The sequence below is a fragment of the Coregonus clupeaformis genome, chromosome 15 (assembly GCF_020615455.1).
Source record: "Coregonus clupeaformis isolate EN_2021a chromosome 15, ASM2061545v1, whole genome shotgun sequence".
In the NCBI taxonomy this organism is placed as follows: domain Eukaryota; kingdom Metazoa; phylum Chordata; class Actinopteri; order Salmoniformes; family Salmonidae; genus Coregonus; species Coregonus clupeaformis.
This window is the reverse complement of record NC_059206.1, coordinates 46,629,984-46,654,370: the sequence shown is the minus strand read 5'-3', so window position 1 is coordinate 46,654,370 and position 24,387 is coordinate 46,629,984. Positions and strand designations below refer to the sequence as shown.

The 24,387-nt window shown below is 41.6% G+C and overlaps 2 protein-coding genes and 4 non-coding genes across 6 annotated transcripts in view; all 6 read right to left on the bottom strand.

Moving 5' to 3' along the window:
* Positions 1-6,367: 6,367 nt before the first annotated feature.
* On the bottom strand, positions 6,368-11,471 carry rpl17 (ribosomal protein L17). The gene is made up of 7 exons (XM_041897845.1): positions 11,416-11,471; positions 10,896-10,945; positions 10,554-10,594; positions 10,112-10,246; positions 9,587-9,685; positions 6,814-7,005; positions 6,368-6,451 (listed from the first exon to the last, which is right to left on the bottom strand). The coding sequence occupies exons 2-7, from the start codon at positions 10,933-10,935 to the stop codon at positions 6,404-6,406; spliced, it is 555 nt and encodes a 184-aa protein (XP_041753779.1). The 5' UTR covers positions 10,936-10,945; positions 11,416-11,471; the 3' UTR covers positions 6,368-6,403.
* Positions 6,539-6,608, bottom strand: LOC121583716. Its single transcript, XR_006003576.1, has one exon. It is a non-coding gene; the product is annotated as a small nucleolar RNA SNORD58 (small nucleolar RNA).
* LOC121583719 lies at positions 9,360-9,422 on the bottom strand. Its single transcript, XR_006661833.1, has one exon. It is a non-coding gene; the product is annotated as a small nucleolar RNA SNORD58 (small nucleolar RNA).
* Positions 9,799-9,868, bottom strand: LOC121583715. Its single transcript, XR_006003575.1, has one exon. It is a non-coding gene; the product is annotated as a small nucleolar RNA SNORD58 (small nucleolar RNA).
* On the bottom strand, positions 10,678-10,747 carry LOC121583717. The gene has a single exon (XR_006003577.1). It is a non-coding gene; the product is annotated as a small nucleolar RNA SNORD58 (small nucleolar RNA).
* Positions 11,472-16,971: 5,500 nt separating the features above from the next.
* The window catches only part of LOC121582189 (malignant fibrous histiocytoma-amplified sequence 1 homolog), a 29,312-nt gene continuing 21,896 nt past the window's right edge, over positions 16,972-24,387 (bottom strand). Inside the window, exons 2-3 of the mRNA XM_041897827.1 lie at positions 18,420-18,788; positions 16,972-18,187 (exon numbers count right to left, since the gene is read on the bottom strand). Coding sequence (XP_041753761.1) covers positions 18,658-18,788 — 131 coding nt within the window. The 3' untranslated portion in view covers positions 16,972-18,187; positions 18,420-18,657. The remainder of the gene's footprint in view (positions 18,188-18,419; positions 18,789-24,387) is intronic.

The following is a 24,387-nucleotide window of genomic DNA, read 5'->3' as shown; positions in this document are numbered from 1 at the left end:
CATAAGACTCCTGAACAGCTAATCATGGCTACCCGGACTATTTGCACTGCCCCCCCCACCCCATCCTTTTACGCTGCTGCTACTCTGTTAATTATTTATGCATAGTCACTTTAACTCTACCCACATGTACATATTACTTCAACTACCTCAACTAGTCGGTGCCCCCCGCACATTGACTCTGCACCGGTACCCCCTGTATATAGCCTCCCTACTGTTATTTTATTTGACTTCTGCTCTTTTTTTCTCAACACTTTTTTTGTTGTTGTTTTATTTTTACTTTTTTGTTAAAAATAAATGCACTGTTGGTTAGGGGCTGTAAATAAGCATTTCACTGTAATGTCTGCACCTGTTGTATTCGGCGCATGTGGCCAATAAAATGTGATTTGATTTGATTTGATTTTACATCATAACATTATCACACCACTACATATCTACAATACAACATGTATAATACCACCATACAACAATATTACAATGTACGTGTATGTAGAGTGCTTGTGCTAGAGTGTGTCTGTACCTGTGTGGGTGTCTCTTCACAGTCCCCGCTGATCAGTTTTTTAAATCTGATTCTACTGCTTGCATCAGTTACTTGATGTGGAATAGAGTTCCATGTAGTCATGGCTCTATGTAGTACTGTGCACCTCCCATAGTCTGTTCTGGATCTGGGGATTGTGAAGAGACCTCTGGTGGCATGTCTTGTGGGGTATGCAGGAGTGTCTGAGCTGTGTGCTAGTAGTTTAAACAGACAGCTCGGTGCATTCAGCTTGTCAACACTCTCCTCCACTTTGAGCCATGAGAGATTGACATGCATATTATTAATGTGAGCTCTCTGTGTATATTTAAGGGCCAGCCGTGCTGCACTTTTCTGAACAAATTGTAATTTTCCTAAGTCCCTCTTTGTGGCACCTGACCACACGACTGAACAGTAGTCCCCCATGGCCTTTTCTTTTGTTGGCAGTCTTGACTAGGCAGTTTGTTACTAGCGTTCAATTACCCACAAGTGAACAGATAAGCTGACAGATTCATGAAAAGTTGAAAACTAATTGTAGAAAAAAATACAGATTTAGGCCTATTAAAAAATGGGCAGATATTACTTATGTGATGTGACTCTTTCAAGTGCCTTTATTCTCTGAATAGGAGCACTTGTCTGAAATGACAACAACCTGTATTGAAGCCTACATCCAGTGTTGGGATCAGAAATCTGGACATGGGCGCCACCATGTGGAGAGATCTTATCCCAGAGTAGACCAACGATGTATATAAACGGAGAGGAAGAGGCGAAGCGAGAGGTTTCACTAAGCTTGTCGCCTGCCTTTCCGTCTTTGTGACAACGACTCCCATTGTTAGGGCAGAGACATGAGCATCTCGTCATTATATAGATCTCTGATGTAAACCCTGGATTGCTGATGGAACACGGGATGGAATAATTTATGTCAATACAGCACATGGATTCATCATGGATTGGGCACAGGTCTCTCTGATTGAACTGGTGAATGGTAGCTGACAGTGTCGGCTAGAGATGACGTGCAGGAGCCTCCTGCAGGAATTTGTAGTCTTGCTGAGGTCTTCTCTGTAGCTAATTAGCATTTAGAATTTTTTAGAGTAAATTGAGGCAAATATATTGATAAAACTCACCTTGTCCAAGAGAGAATTACAGGGTTATCAAAACGCCTGTATTTACCCCCCAAAAATGAAATGCTATTTAGCTGCTAATGTGGCTATCATAAAGAACTATAAATGTAATGATGATCTGAACTAGACTGCCAAATCGAGGCAAAGGGAAGAATCTCTGGATTAACTATCTGATGTTAGCTACATTTAGTAATGAATAAATTGGATACATTTCTTTAAATGGTCAATTCTGTGAACTGTCTTGTGCAAATTTCAAATTGACACAATACCTGTTAGCAAAGGTGCCAGCTAGAGATGACATCCGAGTTTGCGGAGATTTGTAGTCTTTCATGATGTCTACATTGATGCTAATTAACATTTTCGAATCAGAGTAAATAGAGCCAAATATATTGACATGTCACCTTGTCCGAGAGTGATTTACATGGTTATCAAAATGACACGCCAGGGTAAGCCTACATGAAACTCAGCCCTTATTTGAACTGTTTCTAAAATTCCATATGGGAAAAATGAATGGTGGAAAAACGATTGGAACCATTTCACTGCTTGACCGCTAGGTTTTATGGGTATTATAACACCTCCACTGTGGGGCTCTATTGACCAAAGAGGCTTTGAAGCCACCTGTCCGCCATATAGAGCTCTTCAGCTTGTAGTCCTAAAACCCATAAATGAGTTACCTCAGGTTCGTTAAGCCATCCCTATGGGAAAAATGAATGGGGAAAGAATAGGGTTTGGAATAAACACAGAAAATAAGGTCTGAGGTTAACAGGCTTATATACGTTTTGTTCTATAAGATAACAGCAGTCAGTTAACATCCTTTATGAATTATTTTTATTACATACACCACCGGTCAAAAGTTTTAGAACACCTACTCATTCAAGGGTTTTTCTTTATTTTCTACATTTTAGAATAATAGTGAAGACATCAAAACTATGAAATAACACATATGAAATCATGTAGCAACCAAAGAAGTGTTAAACAAATCAAAATATATTTTATATTTGAGATTCTTCAAATAGCCACCCTTTGCCTTGATGACAGCTTTGCACACTATTGGCATTCTCTCAACCAGCTTCATGAGGTAGTCACCTGGAATGCATTTAAATTAACAGGTGTGCCTTAAAAGTTAATTTGTGGAATTTCTTGCATTTGAGCCAATCAGTTGTGTTGTGACAAGGTAGGGGGGGTATACAGAAGATAGCCCTATTTGGTAAAAGACCAAGTCCATATTATGGCAAGAACAGCTCAAATAAGCAAAGACAAACGACAGTCCATCATTATTTTAAAACATGAAGGTCAGTCAATACGGAACATTTCAAGAACTTTGAACGTTTCTTCAAGTGCAGTCGCAAAAACCATCAAGCGCTATGATGAAAATGGCTCTCATGAGGACCGCCACAGGAATGCAAGACCCAGAGTTACCTCTGCTGCAGAGGATAAGTTCATTAGAGTTACCAGCCTCAGAAATTGCAGCCCAAATAAACATTAGACCAGTGGAAATGTGTCCTTTGGTCTGGAGTCCAAATTTGAGATTTTTGGTTCCAACCGCCATGTCTTTGTGAGATGCGGTGTGGGTGAACGGATGATCTCCGCATGTGTATTTCCCACCGTAAAGCATGGAGGAGAAGGTGTTATTGTGTGGGGGTGCTTTGCTGGTGACACTGTCTGATTTATTTAGAATTCAAGGCACACTTAACCAGCATGGCTACCACAGCATTCTGCAGCGATACACCATCCCATCTGGTCTGGGCTTAGTGGGACTATCATTTGTTTTTCAACAAGACAATGACCCAACACACCTCCAGGCTGTGTAAGGGCTATTTTACGAAGGAGAGTGATGGAGTGCTGCATCAGATGACCTGGCCTCCACAATCCCCCAACCGCAACCAAATTGAGATGGTTTGGGATGAGTCGAACCGCAGAGTGAAGGAAAAGCAGCCAACAAGTGTTCGGCTTATGTGGGAACTCCTTCAAGACCGTTGGAAAAGCATTCCAGGTGAAGCTGGTTGAGAGAATGCCAAGAGTGTGCAAAGCAGTCATCAAGGCAAAGGGAGGCTACTTTGAAGAACCATTTGTGTTATTTCATAGTTTGATGTCTTCACTATTATTCTACGATGTAGAAAATAGTAAACAAAATAAAGACAAACCCTTGAATGAGTAGGTGTTCTAAAACTTTTGACCAGTAGAGTGTGTGTATGTATATATATCTAGCGCATTTGGAAAGTATTCAGACCCTTTGACTTTTTCCACATTTTGTTACATCCTTATTCTAAAATGGATTAAATCGTTTTTTTTAAGCTAATCACATTTACGTAAGTATTCAGACCCTTTACTCAGTACTTTGTTGAAGCACCTTTGGCAGCGATTACACCACCATGCTTCACCATAGGGATGGTGCCAGGATTCCTCCAGACGTGACGCTTGGCATTCAGGCTAGAGTTCAATCTTGGTTTTATCAGACCAGAGAATCTTGTTTCTCATGGTCTGAGTCCTTTAGTTGCCTTTTGGCAAACTCCAAGCGGGCTGTCATGTGCCTTTTACTGAGGAGTGGCTTTCTTCTGGCCACTCTACCATAAAGGCCTGACTGGTGGAGTGCTGCAGAGATGGTTGTCCTTCTGGAAGGTTCTCCAATCTCCACAGAGGAACTCTGGAGCTCTGTCAGAGTGACGATCGGGCTCTTGGTCACCTACCTGACCAAGGCCCTTCTCCCCCTGATTGCTCAGTTTGGCCTGGTTGCCAACTCTAGGAAGAGTCTTGGTGGTTCCAAACTTCTTCCATTTAAGAATGATGGAGGCCACTGTGTTCTTGGGGACCTTCAATGCTGCCAAAAAATGTTGTTACCCTTCCCCAAATCTGTGCCTCGACACAATCCTGTCTCGGAGCTCTACGGACAATCCCTTCGACCTCATGGCTTAGTTTTTGCTATGACAGGCACTGTCAACTGTGGGACCTTATATAGACAGGTGTGTGCCTATCCAAATCATGTCCAATCAATTGAATTTACCACAGTTGGACTCCAAACAAGTTGTAGAAACATCTCAAGGATGATCAATGGAAACAGGATGCACCGGAGCTCAATTTCGAGTCTAATATCAAAGGGCCTGAATACTTACGTAAATAAGGTACGTTTTTAATTTTTTATAAATTAGAAAATATTTCTAAAAACCTGTTTTCACTTTGTCATTATGGAGTATTTTGTGTAGATTGATGACATTTTTTTAATCAAGGCTATAACGTAACAAAATGTGGGAAAAGTGAAGGGGTCTAAATACTTTCTGAATGCAGTGTATATATACATACTTAACTAAATTATAAACGCAACAACTTCAAAGATTTTACTGAGTTACAGTTCATATAAGGAAATCAGTCAATTGAAATAAATTCATTAGGCCCTAATCTATGAATTTCCCATGACTGGGCATAGGCCCAGCCGATCAGAATTAGTTTTCCCCCACAAAAGGGTTTTATTAGACAGAAATACTCCTTAGCACCCCCCCCACAGACGACCCAGCAGGTGAAGCCGGATGTTGAGATCCTGGGCTGGCGTGGTTACGGTTGCGAAGCACTGCCAAATTCTTTAAAACGACGTTGGAGGCAGCTAATGGTAGAGAAATTAACATTACAGTTTCTGGCAATAGCTCCGTTGGGCATTCCTGCAGTCATTATGCTAATTGCACACTCCCTCAAAACTTGAGACATCTGTCATTGTGTTCTGTGACAAAACTGCACATTTGTGTTTTTATTGTCCCCAGCACAAGGTGCACTTGTGTAGTAATCATGCTGTTTAATCAGCTTCTTGGTATGCCACACCTGTCAGGTGGATGGATTATCTTGCTCACTAAGAAATTTGAGAGTAATAAGCTTTTTGTGCATATGGAACATTCCCAGGATCTTTTATTTCAGCTCATGAAAATGGGACCAACACTTCACATTCTTTTATATATTTTTGTTCATATATAGAAATCATTGTAGACTCATTTTCCAGGTCAATGGATTAAACGCCAATTCTGCCACTAACCTCATATTCATCATCTCCAGCACCGAACCAGTGTCCACATGTTAAAACAGAGCTTTTCTATGGTCTGTGGTTAAAAAGGATAAGGTCCTACAAAAATGCTTGTCTGACATCACAGGATAGGATTAAAAGTTAACAATTATTTTCATAACCTGCAACAACTTTAGCCCAAAGGAGGGTATTCTCAAGCCCCAGATCACCGCAAATCAGTATTTGAAAATCACGGTTTACAATGTTTAAACTTTTGATATCATTGGGTAGAAATGTTTAACTATACCGTTTCCACTGGTATTGATCTGGAGATAATGAAAATGAGATTGAAAAGTAATGTGCACTAATCTGAAATCTAATCCTCATAACACATTGTGTATTGGCCTATCGCTTCCATTTTTACAGAACCCTTTGCCCCGCCTATGAAAGACAGCATTGGAGTCACTAGTGCCAACGGCTTGATTTTACAATGTACATACATGCTGATTTGAATAATAGATTTCTACAATGGCCTCATCCCTTATGGTTAGAATATTATCAGTTCTGCATGTGACATTGTAGTAAATAACCAAAATAACCAGTCTCATCTGCAACTTAACAGCATTGCCCTTAGGATACATGACGATCTATTTGGGTCGTATCAAACCTGGAGCCTTTAGATGGATTAAAGCCAACTTTACATGAGCAGTAGGGATTTCAGAAAAAGTATGAAGTGGCATGAAAAGACAAACATTCAATTTTGGTAAGAATGGTTCCATTTTATTTACATTACTCCCGTGCCATGAGTTTCTGCTTCTTCAGCTTCTTCTGAGACACCTGCAGGACAAAGAAAATGTATCAGACCAACATACCGATAATACCCTCATAGGGACAGAATGATGTAGACTTAAATGCAAATGTGTGGTTGCTCAGCCTCATTCATATTTATTTTCATGGGTAATCCAAAGGTGTCCTAAGAAAGTCATCATTGCAACCATTTCATACAGACACTTATAAAAAACATAAGTGCAAGGTCTGATAAGACTTAATGAGTTATGCCAGAAGGATAGTAAACCATTGTTCATCAAGAGCTTGTACCTTCTAATCACACTGCTTTTATATGGGAAATATGGGGAAGAGTAAATATTCTCAGAAAGATACCAAGCAGAACCTTCTGCAAAAGACGTTATCATGCATACCTTTTTCTTAGTGGCGACTTCCTCCTCTGGTTTGGGAACGATCTGCTCCTTCTCTGTGAGGATCATCTCAATGTGGCATGGGGAGCTCATGTAGGGGTTGATGCGACCGTGGGCACGGTATGTGCGTCTGCGCATCTTGGGGGCCTTGTTCACCTGGATGTGCTCGATCACCAGGGAGTCTACATCTAGACCCTGTCAGAATAGAGCAGAGATTAAACCGGTTAGCAAGTAAAATCAAATAACACACACATGGCCAGTTGTCTGTGGGATACAGTACTTAACCCTTGAGGGAATTGGCCTATATGTATAGGGCTAAATTACAATGTTTCTTACAGAAGAAATAAGAAAAGCATATGATAGCAGCAATTGAAAGTGAAATTGAGATTATGGGAAAATTATTAGACCAAAATTGAGGACAACAGTTCACCTGACAAGACTGAATCCAAACATTACACTTGATTTTATATGCATTTTACATATACTGTACATTTTGCTGCATTTGATGATAACAATCTGAAAATACTCTGAATACAGTAACATAATATTCCCCGGGAAATTTGGGGCAGGTGCAACATAATACAAAATAAATGACACGGGTTTGAGTGAGAGGACTAACTGGTGTCTCCAAGTGGCCACACACCTCCAAAGTGTGCACAGTTAAGTAATTTCAATGCACTTGTATGACGGTCTTCAAACTATAACTAGGTTTCCATACAAGTAAAGTACGTCTTAAAAAACATTTCACGACAGGCCTGATGGAAACACCAAATTTGTCGGTAAACTTTCCAAATGTTGAGAAAACACGCTAGTCAAGGTGGGATCTTTGTGTCTAAAATAAATTATCCATGAAATGGCAACGGAAATGCTTTTATGCTCAAGTATTGATATAATAACCATCATATCGAAGTAAACTTGGGAGCCACGTAACGACTCGGGAAAGAATGCAGTTTAATAGGCTACAAATGAAATAAGTGATGAACTTCACAAGGTGTGGTCCTCTGTAGCTCAGCTGGTAGAGCACGGCGCTTGTAACGCCAAGGTAGTGGGTTCGATCCCCGGGACCACCCGTACACAAAAAGAAATTTGCACGCATGACTGTAAGTCGCTTTGGATAAAAGCGTCTGCTAAATGGCATATTATTATTATATTACAAGGTGGTGAAAGTGCACAGTGATTAATGCTCCTTTCCAATAAATAGAGGGTCCTCTTCTGGAGACATGCTCAATGCTTGGCTCCCTTTAGACAATCTCACTTGTCCATAATAATCTCATGTAGACCATCCTACCCGCACTGTATCTGCGAGCCGTTGGTTAGAGCGCATGTGCCAAGACCACAGTGGGCACAGTTGCAATATAACGTTTTTTTGGTTGTTGTTGACAAAACCATTTTACCTGTATTTATTTTGTACATTGGAATTTAACCGCAAAATTTATTTTTATGTGCACTACGTCATCACAGGCTTTTATCCGCAACAGGTCAATTTGATGGAAACATCTCTGGTGGAAAAATGCGCATATTGTTTTTATGCAGATCTTTTGAATATTTGCATGAAAATCTGTCGCCAATTAGATGGAAACCTAGTTTATAAAGAACTTTGAGCTCTCCTAGCTGTGCCGTTGAACTAGAGCAAGCACACTTGTAGTTTCGTTTGGAACACAACCCTGCATACACCACACAATTAATGTTGTTTACGCAATACAAAAACTGTCCATTATAAGTCGCAATCTGAGTCAGGTGGGCATGATTTGAAAGCTTGTTATATTGCCAACATGACAACATAATAAAATACGATCTTACATGGAAATTCAGACAAACTTTGTAATTGGTGCGCATATAGCGCATTCGGGAAAGTATTCAGACCCCATCACTTGTTCAAAATTGTTGTTACGTTACAGCCTTATTCTAAAATTGATTAAATTTACAGCATTTCCCTCACTCAAACAAAATTTGCAAAAGTTCCTAAAACAGCGGGAGGGATGGGGCAACTTGTCATTTGTGGTGCTCAAGTTCAGAACGGCCATCAGTCAAAACCCATACACCACTGTGAAGCGCAGAGCCAGAACTCTGGCATGCATCGCATGTTACTGTACAGCCACTACATTCCAATTTAGGGGTGTATCAGCGCCCAAATCTAATTATTTACACTCGTACCCGTATAAGTGTTAAAATGGCAAAGCTAGAATCCTTAGTTGCTACATCAATTTTTGGACTTAAATTAATTATATATACCCATTGATTCTTGAAGACTCAAACTTCTAAATGCCTCATGAGCTTAGTTCAACTGTTGTACCCCATCAGAACGCAAAATAAGCTTGTTATAGTCCAATGTTTGTAAACAAATTATATTAAAACAAATACTATAGCCTCAAAACATGGTTAAAACAAATGTTTATATCATGGATGTCAGTCCATGCATTCATAGCTCTTGCTTTGAATTTGAGAGGGTTAACATTTCAGGCCCATCCCGCAGCTTTTGACCAAAACAGCCTTTATCGTTTCAATTAAGGATTCCAGCTTTAAATTATATTGTTCATACAAGCATCATGGTGGCTCAGATGTAATATTTTCATGGTTAATACAAAAGGTGTCCCAAATGGTCATCAATGCAATCATGAATTATGCCCATTTCACAGTTTGAGCCCCAACAAAAAGAAAAATCCAAAATATTATAATATAAGCTTGATAGCATCATACTTTTCACAAATCTCTCCACTAGAGAGAACTACAGGCATGCCACGATAAGAGGCAGGCCTAACAAATATACCAAAATTACCTTCAGCTCAGCGTTGCTCTCAGCATTCTTCAGCATGTGGAGAAGGAACTCTGCGCTCTTCTTGGGCCAGCGTCCCTGTGTCCAGTCAAACTGCTTGGCCTGCAGAGGAAAGGTTGTGTCAGCAGTGCGCATAAAAGACCAGGCCAGAATAGGTGCCCCCATTTCTGGTCCACATTGGGGAAGATTTATGTAGACATAAGTGCAAATGTGTGGTTGCTCAGCCTCATTCATATTTATTTTCATGGGTAATCCAAAGGTGTCCTAAGAAAGTCATCATTGCAACCATTTCATACAGACGTGCAAGGTCTGATAAGCCAGAGACATTGAAAATCATGTTGTTCCCCTCTCCAATGCCCTTATGTTGAACAATATTTGTTTTAAAGATCCCTTTCAAAGCTTCTAATCCCAATACTTTTACATAAGAAATATATTAAAGAGTAAACATTGTCAGAAAGATAACCAAGCAAAGTCCCATATACACATTTAAATTGAGACTAGGGTAAACGATACTGAATTGAAGCTTACCTGGGCACACCTGCTGACACCCCCATTGTAGCGGCGGAAGGGAACACACTGGTGCTTGACTGTAACATCCTTCAGGTACTTGGTGGCCTTGCGGATGTGCATGCCTTTGATGGTCTGAGCTGTCTCACGGGTGTTCTGATGGGTAACAAACAACATCAATATACTGTAGTAGCTAGCTATATCAATAACAGATTTTTATAAATTGGTCTAATAGGCATGGATGCAAAATTGCTCAGTTATTTGTTAGATATTGTCACATTTGACTCCAAAGGTCTCCAATGTTGTCATCATAGCAAAGCATCATACCTTTCAGTCTGCACACATTTATGACTACCAACACATATCAACCAACAGCAAATGTAACTCCCACACTGATACAACTACAGTAGACAAAATGTCTGAAAGCAACTTCTCATGTCACTCAGAAAAGACAACACCTTACCTTGAAGTGAACCCGGAGATTGGAGCCCCTCGACTTGCATGCTGCGGAAGAAAATACAGCAATGATCAGTGAGGTCACAAGACAGAAATGCATGGTGAATAAACCATTTATGTGCAAATGTATGGTTACTCAGCCTCATTCATATTTATTTTCATGGGTAATCCAAAGGTGTCCTAAGAAAGACATCACTACAACCATTACACGTATAACTAAATATCATGGATAAGTCTGATAAGACTTCACGATTTATGATGGCAGAGGGATATAAGATAACGTTAACCAGTTAACTTGCATTAGCGAGCTAATGAATAAAGCCAGGGCAACAATCACACCAGTACTCACACTTAGTCGGGTTCTCGGGGTCGAGCGAGTAGCGGACCATTTTCAGATATCTGCAAAAGATAAACGGTTTGTTAGTTAACTAGCTAACTAAACCTAGTCGGCGAACGTGTTAGTGTGTTGCTTGACTGAGAAACACAAGTCAGACATCTTGGATGCGCTACGTGTTAGTTGCTAGCTAGCAAACGTTACCCTACAGTTGCTGGTTTAATTACAAACCCAATACAACGAGCAAATCACATACGACTACATCACTGGGACTATTTATTTCATCAAGACTCATTCGTAGGACCGGGGACAACATTACGGTCATGGTTTTGTTAGCCATGCTAAAAGTGGCTGAGGGCCAAGCAAATCACAAATATGACTATTTGTGAAAATATACACCGATACACGCATGGACGCCGAAATTTCTAAGTAGTAGTTTAAATACATGTAAGTACAACATGTAAGAGTCGGGATGCCATAGATATTGAAGCGATTAAATGGATTATCGGCCGCAGTTGTATGCCTCTTCACTTACTTTCTAAGGCCGCGGAAGGGAAGAGGTAGAATGAAGCATTCTGGGAGTAGAAATCGTGAATGTCATCTCGCGAGATTTTCAGAGAGCTTTGAACGGGATTAGGTGTTCTTCTTTGGTGTCATTTCTGACAGGGCATTTATTCCAATAGAAAGAGTTTACCGCCACCTTTTGTATTACAAAGATATTGCATTCTCGTTTTGCACTGGCGGACTTAACATTAGGCAGAAGAGGCCTCACATCATCAAGGGGCCTCATGAGCTGGTCATAAACATTTAAAAAACACAATTGTAAACCGGTACCAGGCCGAAAAATGAATGAAAGTGAATAGGGCATTTCCACGTAAAAAAGGTATAGGGGTAATTCCACGATTTAAAAAAAAACATTCAGAGCTTTCTTATTGTACTAGGCAAGTCAGTTAAGAACAAATTCTTATTTACAATGAGGCCTACACCAGCCAAACCCAGACGACGCTGGGCCAATTGTGCTCCGCCCTATGAGACTCTCAATCACAGCCGGTTGTGATACAGCCTGGAATTGAACCAGGGGGTCTGTAGTGGCTCCCGAGTGGCGTAGTGGTCTAAGGCACTGCATCGCAGTGCTAGCTGTGCCACTAGAGATCCTGGTTCTGTCGTAGCCGGCCGTGACCGGGAGACCCATGGGGCGGCGCACAATTGGCCCAGCGTCGTCTAGGGTAGGGGAGGGAATGGCCGGCAGGGATGTAGCTCAGTTCGTAGAGCATGGCGTTTGCAACGCCAGGGTTGTGGGTTCGATTCCCACGGGGGGTATAAAAAAAATAAAAATATATGCACTAACTGTAAGTCGCTCTGGATAAGAGCGTCTGCTAAATGACTAAAATGTAAATGTAGTGACACCTCAAGCACTGAGATGCAGTGCCTTAGACCACTGCGCCACTCGGGAGCCCGAGATGCTGTTTGTATCTCTCAGAGATAGCACAGATACTTCAAAACATACTTCCTTTTGTTTTTCCATGTATGAATCTGTTTTAAATGGATTTCTATGGACTTATAGCAGTAAGGCCAAATGTTTCATAAAATATATATATTTGTATATTTACAGGTATTGCTAAATGAACTTCTTAAAACAATTCCATATGTTAGCTTAGTAGAAACTAAGACTCTAGGGGATACAATACGCATTTCTTTAGGAAAAAGACAGGTGCTGCTGATAATACTGCCATCGTCGTCGAGGCAGAGGACATGTATGTGTAGCCCATGTATCTGATGCTGTCTGGCCAAAAAGATTATGGCATGTCATACTCTTTTTGGCCAGAAAGCATCAGATACATGGGCTACATACTGTATAGTAAGACAGAGGGGCGCTGTTACGCTCGCTCGGATGCTTTCTCCGGTGAGATCGTTTCAGCCACTTGCGAATTGAAGGAAAGTTGGCAGGTGCACAGTGCACTGTTCAGATGCTGGAATTATTTTTGATGAACGTGCAAGGGTAACCTACTTTTTTAAGTGATTTGTTTGATAATCAGATGAAAACATCATGACTGGTTCTGTTCATGGCACATTAAAAGGTATTACATTATTACAGTTAAATTACGTCTTTACTTTCAATCCTCTTCCTGAGGCCTCCAAATCACTAAGTTGGCCCCTGACTAGATGGGACCAAAGAGCAGGAAAATTATGTTCTCTGACTATTTCAAGTACAGTACCAACATCAACATAGACATAATATTGTTTCCCACAATGAAATCGGGGAAGGGACAGTGGATCTGTATTCGTCCGTTAGTACGTTAGTGCGTTCGTACATTAGTCACACGCGATATCTCAGACTGCACTAGCCCGATTTTGACGAAATTTGGGTGAATGATGAGTCTTGCATTTACTAAATTACACTGATTGACCAGATAGTGGCGCTATAACAAGATATTTAAAATGCTTTGAAGTGTCACGTCCCTCACCCCGTTTAACCTAAAGTCCTGAAATTCAGTACATAGCTCCCTCTCCTCACAAAGAACAAATTTGCCTCAGCGACCGATAAGGTCCACCATGATGGATTTTCCGCCATTTTTAATTTTGTGAAAAAGACTTAAATGCTACTCTTCTGGCACCAAATAATCGATCTGCACGAAACTTGATATGTGGCATCTATGGACAAAGGTCTCTCAACGCAATATTTTACAGACTAGTACCTAAAACAACATGGGCGTTATTGACCAACAAACATTCCCGTTGGCGTGGTCTGGCACATAAATGCATATAAATCGGTCAATGATATTCGTATTGTAAAAAAAAACTGGTACACATCTTGCAAACACTGTCAAGACTAAATATATGCAAGAACATTAATATTGACAACACGGAGGCGCTATAACGGGCACATGTTTATATCTCTTGTACTGGAGTTTTTGCAGTGGTGTAAAGTACATAAGTAAAAATACTTTAAAGTACTACTTAAGTAGTTTTTTGGGGTATCTGTACTTTACTTATTTATATGTTTGACAACCTTTACTTTTACTCCACTACATTCCTAAAGAAAGTAATGTACTTTTTCTCCATACATTTTCCCTGACACTCAAAAGTACTACATTTTGAATGCTTAGTAGGACAGGAAAATTGTCCAATTCACACACTTATCAAGAGAACATCCCTACTGCCTCTGATCTGGTGGACTCGCTAAACACAAATGCTTCATCATGTCTCATGTCTGGCTATCCGTAAATACAAAAAAATAATAATAATCGTGCCGTCTGGTTTGCTTAATATAAAGAATTTGAAATGAATCATACTTTGACTTTTGATACTTAAGTATAGTAATTACATTTACTTTTGATCCTTAAGTATATTTAAAACCAAATACTTTTAGACTTTTCCTCAAGTAGTATTTTACTGGGTGACTTTCACTTTTACTTAAGTCATTTTCTATTAAGGTATCTTTACTTTTACTCAAGTATGACAATTGGGTACTTTTTCCATCACAGAGTTTTTGGGACCACTCATCTCCACATCAAATGATTAGGTGTGCTGCTGAGGTCTGTTTTATCACTAGAGGGGCTAATCATTCAAATGTTTGTAGGATAGGAGTCTCTGATTTTGTGGCACTGCTAACTGGGCAACTAGTCAACATAGGACTAGCTGTGACGTAAGTAACTGATATACAAGAGAGCTCCTTTTTATCAGAAAGTGCTGTGAACTAGTCTGTGAAATTCAGATTGAAAAATAGATGGTCAATGCGGCATGTTATATTTTTACCTTGATTCTAGACTGTCTTGATCACCTATACAGTGTCTTGCAAAAGTATTCATCCCCCTTGGCGTTTTTCCTATTTTGTTGCATTACAACCTGTAATTTAAATTGATGTTTATTTGGATTTCATGTAATGGACATACACAAAATAGTCAAAATTGGTGAAGTGAAATGAAAAAAATTACTTGTTTCAAAAAATTCAAAAAAATAAATAATGGAAAAGTGGTGCGTGCATATGTATTCACCCCCTTTGCTATGAAGCCCCTAAATAAGATCTGGTGCAACCAAATACCTTCAGAAGTCACATAATTAGTTAAATAAAGTCCACCTGTGTGCAAAGTGTCACATGATCTGTCACATGGTCTCAGTATATATACACCTGTTCTGAAAGGCCCCAGAGTCTGCAACACAACTAAGCAAGGGGCACCACCAAGCAAGCGGCACCATGAAGACCAAGGAGCTCTCCAAACAGGTCAGGGACAAAGTTGTGGAGAAGTACAGATCAGGGTTGGGTTATAAAAAAATATCAGAAACTTTGAACATCCCACGGAGCACCATTAAATCCATTATTAAAAACTTGAAAGAATATGGCACCACAACAAACCTGCCAAGAGAGGGCCGCCCACCAAAACTCACGGACCAGGCAAGGAGTGCATTAATCCGAGAGGCAACAAAGAGACCAAAGATAACCCTGAAGGAGCTGCAAAGCTCCACAGTGGAGATTGGCGTATCTGTCCATAGGACCACTTTAAGCCGTACACTCCACAGAGTGGCCAGAAAAAAGCCATTGCTTAAAGAAAAAAATAAGCAAACACGTTTGGTGTTCGCCAAAAGGCATGTGGGAGACTCCCCAAACATACGGAAGAAGGTACTCAGGTCAGATGAGACTAAAATTTAGCTTTTTGGCCATCAAGGAAAATGTCTGGCGCAAACCCAACACCTCTCATCACCCCGAGAACACCATCCCCACAGTGAAGCATGGTGGTGGCAGCATCATGCTGTGGGGATGTTTTTCATCGGCAGGGACTGGGAAATTGGTCAGAATTGAAGGAATGATGGATGGTGCTAAATACAGGGAAATTCTTGAGGGAAACCTGTTTCAGTCTTCTAGAGATTTGAGACTGGGACGGAGGTTCACCTTCCAGCAGGACAATGACCCTAAGCATACTGCTAAAGCAACACTCGAGTGGTTTAAGGGGAAACATTTAAATGTCTTGGAATGGCCTAGTCAAAGCCCAGACCTCAATCCAATTGAGAATCTGTGGTATGACTTAAAGATTGCTGTACACCAGCGGAACCCATCCAACTTGAAGGAGCTGGAGCAGTTTTGCCTTGAAGAATGGGCAAAAATCCCAGTGGCTAGATGTGCCAAGCTTGTAGAGACATACCCCAAGAGACTTGCAGCTGTAATTGCTGCAAAAGGTGTCTCTACAAAGTATTGACTTTGGGGGGGGTGAATAGTTATGCACGCTCAAGTTGTCTGTTTTTTTGTCTTATTTCTTGTTTGTTTCACAATAAAACATATTTTGCATCTTCAAAGTGGTAGGCATGTTGTGTAAATCAAATGATACAAACCCCCCCAAAATCCATTTTAATTCCAAGTTGTAAGGCAACAAAATAGGAAAAATGCCAAGGCGGGTGAATACTTTCGCAAGCCACTGTATGGGTTCAGGCCATATGTTGTTGTTGTGTGGAATACCTCACCTTAGCAGCACGATATCCTGTATCTCATCCTCTCTTCTCTTGTTGCCCTAGCTAGAGCATTATCCCTGACCGGATCAGTCTGCAGTGGAATGCTCCCTCTAAATAGATATAATGTAGATTATAGATTAGGAGGTTCAAAAATGGCAGGTAAGCTTTTTTACTCTAGTCAATCTAATTGGTGTCATCTCTTGGGTTCTGGCCTGGACTGGGAGTCCAGGTCAGGAATGTGATCTCAGCTCATTAAACTGGGAGTGTGTAGTTGGCAGAGATGAGAGCGGTCATTCAATATAATATGTCATTTTAGTAGATGCTTTTATTCAAAGCGACTTATAGTCGTGAGCATACATTTGAAAATATTGGGGTGACCTGGGAATTGAACCCACTATCATGGCGTTGCAACTAAGCGTCCATGCTCTACTAAGAGAAAGAGCGTACAGAGACTATACTCCTGACTTTCATCAAACAACATGTGATACACAGTGCTGTGGGACAGTTTACTGCCATCAGTCGTGACTAATTAGCCTCTATGTAAAGTCATTTAAACACAGCAACCAATATCGAAATATCTTTCCCATAAAGATGTATAATCCTTATTAGTGTGTAATAGAGAAAGACAAATGAAAAAGACACAATGTGGTAATATTTAAACCAGTAGTTGGTTTATTTGTATTTGGTGCTTTTTATGTTGTGTTGTGAGACGGTTTGACCAGCTACTTATAAAATAGTATGTAGCCTATACTCTCACATTGGCTAAGTGAGCCATGCGCAACGTTGCACTGCAAATCATGTTGAAAGAGGGTGGTGACAACTTGTGTCAATATACAAAAATAAAGATATTATATACAAAAGTTATCAACTTTTTTCTTGCATGTTTTAAACATATTGCATTATCTCCCCATACCAGTGAAAAACATCTTGAAATAAATTCCTCTATTCCAACATGACCAAATATAGTGTTGTGAAGACTTCAAACTCAACACCTACAGACATCTTTTTCTGTTTCCTTTAGAGAACATGATTATCTTTTATTTACATACAATGATCATTTTTGAACAAGTCTAAAGCGAAACGGAGTACTTTTAACTTTTCTTACTAAAGCTGAAATGGCAAATCACAGATACATCACACCATAATCAGGATTTGCTACAATGAAACAAGTCCTGCTGAAATTGAATTTCCTTGGCATAAAGGCAGTCCACCGACTTTACATAATATGCAATTACAGCATTTACTTCATATGATACATCTTCCCCTTTGCAAGCGAAGGTTAAGGTCTGTACATGGGTAACGTGTGTTGTGTTCTTTAAGAGGAAGTGGTGGTCATGTGTTTAGCTACACAAGACCGTATTTGGTTTACAGACAGATAGAAACAGACAGATAGACAGGCGGATAGACCCCACAACTGTCAGTCATAGCATGATATCGCAGGAGGTTCAGTCAGTTCTCTTTCCTATGTTCTTCAATCACAGCCTTTACATGTGCACAGGAAAATGAGCATTACGGGAAATTAGAATGGGTAGCAGTCCCGCCAAGAGGTTTCCACCATTTCATGACACCACTAAGTAGTAAAGAGAGAAACCCGTCCAAGTCTTTGCCCCCTCATCTATCGATTGTTGAATTGATAGCATGGATAGATAGTTGATGCGGTGGATTTCCTGTGTTCCGTCTGGGGTAGGTTGTAGGCAGAGGTTTGTCATAGATCTGGAGGGCAGCATGGAGTAAGAGAGATGGAAAAGACACTGCTTGTTGATTACAGCATGGGTCTTAAAAACGACCCAGGTAAAGGTTTGCTTTCAGCCAAAGTCCTGTAATACGGTCATCATAGTGAGGCAGTGTAAGAACAGCTGGATAACCTGCAAAAAAAATAAAATACAAAGAATATAAGATATTCTTACTTATAATGATATACTTTGTCATAAGTACATCTTCACTACCATCAACGCTATTCATGTATATTCAATTACAGGTTAGATGTCGATCCATTTACACAGTATATAGAAGCTTCTAAGAATCTAACCCTCTAGTTACTAACCTATGACCCTTTCTAGAAGAGCAAACCCTGTATTAATATTGCAAGATACTTACAGTTATCGGCTCTACTGCATCCAGCTGACAGTGCATATCTCTGTGACCTTGCATGGCTGTGTGTCCAGTCAGGCTGCTGCCTGAGGGGGTTGAGGGGGTTCAGAGGGAGAGCTGGGTTGTGGGGTTCAGAGGGAGAGCTGGGGTGTGGGGTTCAGACTCAGGTGTGCGGCAGGTGTTGGCTAGAGAGTCAGGCGTGAGGGTACAGTCAGACAGGACAGTAGAGGCCAGGCCGCAGGGCTCATTTGAGACAGGGGCTGACCACAGTGGGCGTAGGGGGGTAAACCAGCGCCACGTTGACCCGCTCCAAACCATTCTTTGGGCAGATTATCTCAGTCAGCCCCTCGGGGCGCGGCTGGCTTAGAAGCTCACCTAAGAAAGAGCGAAACGGGGGGAGGGAGGGGGAGAGTTAGTTTGAAAATAATACTCAATTATCCAATCGACAAAGATTATTTATCCAATGATATCAGGATATAGTGGATTTTGTACAGGATCCCAAGTCAATGTTTTGCCAAGATTTGAGCTGTAACAAAATAGTTCTTTATTCGTCCACTAGATGGCGATTTCACTGCATTACCACTGATTGCCAGAGCCTGCTACAGAGCAAAATGAGCACAATAACTGCATGTTCATTTCCCTTGAGACCTCTGTGGAGTGGAGGGCTCCATCAGGCTTTGTTTAATAGCTGCAGATCCACTCATATTGAAAGGATGTGTCCTCGTCAGCAAAACCACAAGGCACTGGCAGTTTGCTGGGGAATGTGTGTTAGTGAGAAAGAGAGCTTGTGCCTGCTTGTGTTTGAATATGCATGTGCATGTGAACGTGCATGTGTGTTTATCATCACATTTTCTGTAATCAAGGACGTTTCCTCACTATCAGCACAGACCAGGCTGTATGTCACATGTTCTGGCCTTCCAAATATGGGAAAAACTCAGTAACAGGCCATCTGTAGCTGTATAACCACTGTTCTGTGATCCAGAAAAACATGCCTGGCCTTCATTCCCTATCAAGGACCACTTCATATCTAACGAGCAATATGTAAAACAGGCTTCAGTTGTTGGTAGATAGATTTACTCATCATCTTCTAGAAAACGAACCTTAATAATTACTACTCATACAGCTTTAGTTTGTTTGAAAGGAGGGATCTAGGCAGAACATTTTTGAAAAACCTCTTCTTTCTGTTTTCAGAACAATAGCAGGAAACGGAGCAGGTGCAGCACAAACAGAATCAGAAACACTGCGAAAGGCAAACACTAACATCCTCTGCAGCATCCTTAATGGAAAGAAACTCTGCTTCTAAAAGAAGTCTGAGTGGCACAGCCAGGGTTCCTCCAAACGCTGTCAGCCAGTTCGCAACTAACAGGGCATTGTGGGATGCTGTGCGTGAGTCTGTTTGTGATGATGGTGGGGTATCGGTCCGATTGAGGCAGGCAGAAACAATGAGTTGTTACATCATCCGTCACTGAATAAGATTACAGTCATCCTGCCTGGCTGGCTGGCTGCCTCTGACAGTAATGCAGTGCAGCACTAGACTACACCCATCAGATAGAGCATGTACTAAACCCACTCACTGTCTGTACACAGACAGTCTGACCACACACTGCTACTATAGCCAACTGGATAATGTACTCACATAGTGCTTTGAAGTCCATGAGACAAACAGTTGTTAAATTCTATCAGTAACACTATGTCACTACATTCTCTATCATTATGGTTTTATTATAAAATCTCTGTTGTGTGATATAAAGGCAAACCCAATCAATATGTTAGAGAGGGAGGGGACAAAACTGAGCACAGGGGGAGAGAGAGAGAGAGAGAATGTTGCATGCTACTTTTACAGAATCATCTATACTCACCGGCTTGTACCATGCTCAGAGCTCACATGATTTTAATGGTTTAGCTTTAAGAATGGATTAGGCCCGATTATCCTTTTCCTTGGCTAAATAATGATGCACCCCTCTTGTTCGGCTCTGTTAGGCATCTGCCTAGATAGCTCACTAATATTGTATTGACCCATCACCAGCAGGATCTGGGCTTATCTGCTCCAGACAAAGATTGACCTGGTTTTACATTTACATTTAAGTCATTTAGCAGACGCTCTTATCCAGAGCAACTTACAGTTAGTGGATGCATACATATACATATATATATATATATATTTTTTTTTCATACAGGCCCCTCGTGGGAAACGAACCCACATCCCTGCCAGCCAAAACCTCCCCTACATTGGACGACGCTGGACCAATTGTGCGCCGCCGGTCGCGGCCGGCTGCGACAGAGCCTGGACTCGAACCAGGATCTCTAGTGGCACAGCTAGCACTGCAATGCAGTGCCTTAGACCACTGCGCCACTCGGGAGTTTTACTATCTGCATCTCATATCCTCCTGATCTGCAGGGTCAACACTATGCAGCGCCAGTCCTGTCTCCTAGGCTGTGTGACCATGTCTGTCACCATGCTGTAAAACTAGAACCCTCGTAGCAACCCTATCCAAAAGGCAATGGGGACATTTTGTTACCAAGGATATGGCTAGTTTGTTACCATGGTTGATATTTGCTCTGGTCTTGGTATGTCTAATCATTTCAAGCGCTGTTCATTTCTCTATGTGTCCTACTTCTGAAACAATTTAGTTCACCACTGATTTTCTTCCCTACACTCAACACAATGTATAGGATTCATCCCAATGCATGTTCTTCCCTCTGGGTGTGTAGAGTAGTAGCCTATCTAATAGCCTGTCCTTAGCAGCACTTCAACCATTAGGCCCATTGATTTTATCTTCTCCTCATCAGGACAAAGCATGGGGTCCAACTAGCACGCTGGAGTTGTTTTTTTACTGGAAACAGACAGACTGGAATAACGGTGAAAGTCATGGTATTTCTTGTCCTGGTAAAAAGGTTTGATTTTCACAGTATTGTGATTGTAGTGCTGCTGTTCACTGCAATACAGTCAGAACGTATAACATTCCAGTTTTGCTATACAGGACATCCTGACATGTGATGTATTAGTGGTTCATTCCTGAGAATGTTGCTGGCACCAGATCTCTCAGTGTGGAAACAGTGGGGAGTCTGTTACAGGAAGCATAGATGCTGAATCACACAGCCAGTTATCTCTGCCTCTCCCTTCATCTGGGTCAGTCAGACAGAGGACAGTAAAAGCACCCACTCCAGTCTCACCTCCTTCACTGCTCACTGGGTGTAGGCTAATCATACAGTATGCAGATGGACAGAGGACTCTGTTGGCCCTGACATCAAGGACTAGGAATGTGCTATTCATCTCTACTCCCCCTCCTCACTGAAATATCATCAGCAGGCAGGTAGGATAATGAGCCTGTACATTCCTGTGCTGCTGCTCTGCTCTGCTAGGCTTGATCTTCTGCCAGGCCCTCCATTTCTACTCTTTTTCTCTTTTATTCTCCACTGAACTCCACCGCTGCCGCCATAAAAGTAAAACTGCTATTTCTCCAGGCTCGCTAGGGGGAAAAAATGGCTATTTTCCTGTTTCCAAGAAAGTCCCAGTAGGATGCTGAACGTGTTTGGAAAAACACAGGAGGAGTCTAGACGAGAATGTCCACGACTTGTCTTTTCACAATGGACTCCAAGGTCCTCCGTCCTTCTCTTCCACTTCCCCTTTTGTCCCGGCTTTAGGCATCATTGGAAAGAGAAGGAGAAGAGGGTCGGGGGCTGTAGGGGGGGGTCATTTCAAAGAAGGCTATTGACAATGATCAATAATGATACGCACTCAGAGAGAAGTGGAGAGGGGCATGTGAACACATGAAAGGGCCTGATGTCTGAGGGTGTCGGACTCAATTACTTTCTCTTTCATTTCTCTTTCTCTGTACACATTGTTTCTGTAGGAAGATCAAATGGGTCACTTGTAGTCAGCCACCATCCCCCACAAAGGGAATGACCCTCAGCATCCAATCAACTGACTGAATTTACAGGCCTTGTCCATCCCCCATTCCTTCACAACAACAACATTTCCCCAAGTTTCAATCATCGTCTGCTTTTACACACTAATTTCCGCTTACTCATCCACAGGTTACATCATCCATTATACAATAAAAAGGAGGTGTTCCTCCCTCCTTCCACATCTGCCACGCTCCACACTGGTAGGTGAGGACTCAAAATCAAACTGGGGTTTGAAATAAACTCCTGTATTTAGAGAAGCGGTTGATCAGATCGATACAAAGCCGGAGTTCTTCACAGGGAAATGCTTTGTCAGCTGTTCTAACAGAAACAAAAACAATGCCACTTAGAGGTGGCGACTTTCACTCGCGGACTGAGTAACAGCCAATGCCATGACAAAGCTGGCAGTGTGCCCAGGTCAGGCCTAAAGCAAACAGGGCTGCCAGCTAGCTGCCTTCTGCCCAGTATCCACACTCACCCTCAGGGGGTCGGTAGAAACAGGAAGCATCCAGTTTTCAAGGGTAAAGGAGAGTAGAGGTGAAGCCTGAAAATCGGATGCTTATGGATTCTGACGACCCCGCTCAGGCGTTTATTTTACACCTGCTACATTAGGTTACTCCACACTCCATATTAATGAGGGGAAAGAGGAGAACACCTCTTCCTTCATTGACCTATTCAGAGCTAACACAACCGCCATGGATTAAATAAACTACACCAAACAGAAGAACGCACACAGAACAAACACAGTGAGCATGTCATAGCCATATTCATAATCACCTTTAGGGCTAAACAGGGCAGAGGGGGGATTGGACAAAGAACAAAAGATAAAATCAGCTTAGGTCACAGCAAAGGGATTTCAGGAACTAATTCCACAGTTTAATCCCCAACCCCATGGATGACGGTCCTCGTGATAGCATCTACACATGTCCCAGCCCCAGCCATCTATTGTAGCATTCCATTCCAAGTCAACAGGAATTATTATGCTCTTGGAGCATATCCACACAAAAGGGTAACAAAACAACACTACCAACCTCCTCTATCAGCCTACAGCCTGCCACTGCCGACCCCTTTCACAAAACAACATGCCCGACAGGTCTAGCTTTCTAGATGTATAACTCATTTGTGTGTGTGTGTGTGTGTGTGTGTGTGTGTGGGCCCACAAAAATACCGCTGGGACTCAAGTGGATTGAAACAGGGAGGAAACACCAGCTTCTCTGAGGCAGGGGACAAAGGAGGGCAGTGGCTGTATTCAAGCTACACCCTGCAGCCTCAGTCCTGTTGGGGGGGCTGTGTGGACACAATGGCCCTACAACTGTAGGGGCTGTGTGTGAGAGATCCTGGAACCCCCACCGCTATATTTTTTATTTATTTATTTTATTGTACCTTTATTTAACTAGGCAAGTCAGTTAAGAACAAATTCTTATTTACAATGACGGCCTACACCGGCCAAACCCGGAGGACGCTGGGCCAATTGTGCGCCGCCCTATGGGACTCCCAATCACGGCCGGTTGTGATACGCCATCATTAGCATGCACTCATACCAGAGGAGGATTTCCACCAGCTCCCGTGCTCTAATTAGTCACACAGGACTGACTGCAGTTTTCTGTTGAAACAGACAGAATAATTGGACGGGGAAATCGACCTGCACTTAAAAAAACATATGGTTTATCTGAGAATGGATACCTGACAGACTCATGACAGAAATGAGTCAGACCTCCCAATGCAATACCTGATGTGTTGTTGTAAACCTACTGTATTTGAACTACGACCCAGGAATACATAAAGCTGAGATAAAGACAGAGCTACTACTGTAATCTTTATTGTGTTGTAATAATATCCTATAATAACTATCCAGTCCTAACATACCATTACGTTTTCACCAGCGCATCCAAGCAGAGACATGCTTCTGGCAAAACTTTTACAGTCTGAAATTTGGGTCAAGTGTGTCCACATCTCCAGGAATGTACCTCTTAAGTGTTAATGGGACAAAACAAACAGCTGTCCCGTATATGTGACTGGAATACAGTTGCTCACACGATTTTCTATTTTCTGTCTAAATTCAGCTAGC

What these genes read in the sequence shown, in the direction of transcription:
- rpl17 (XM_041897845.1), bottom strand. Translation starts at nt 10,935, where the DNA reads ATGGTCCGCTACTCGCTCGACCCCGAGAACCCGACTAAGT. An exon ending in CCCCGAGAACCCGACTAAGT is followed by an intron (nt 10,595 to 10,895) that starts GTGAGTACTGGT and finishes TTTCTTCCGCAG; the next exon opens with CATGCAAGTCGAGGGGCTCC. An exon ending in GTGTCAGCAGGTGTGCCCAG is followed by an intron (nt 9,686 to 10,111) that starts GTAAGCTTCAAT and finishes TTTCCTCTGCAG; the next exon opens with GCCAAGCAGTTTGACTGGAC.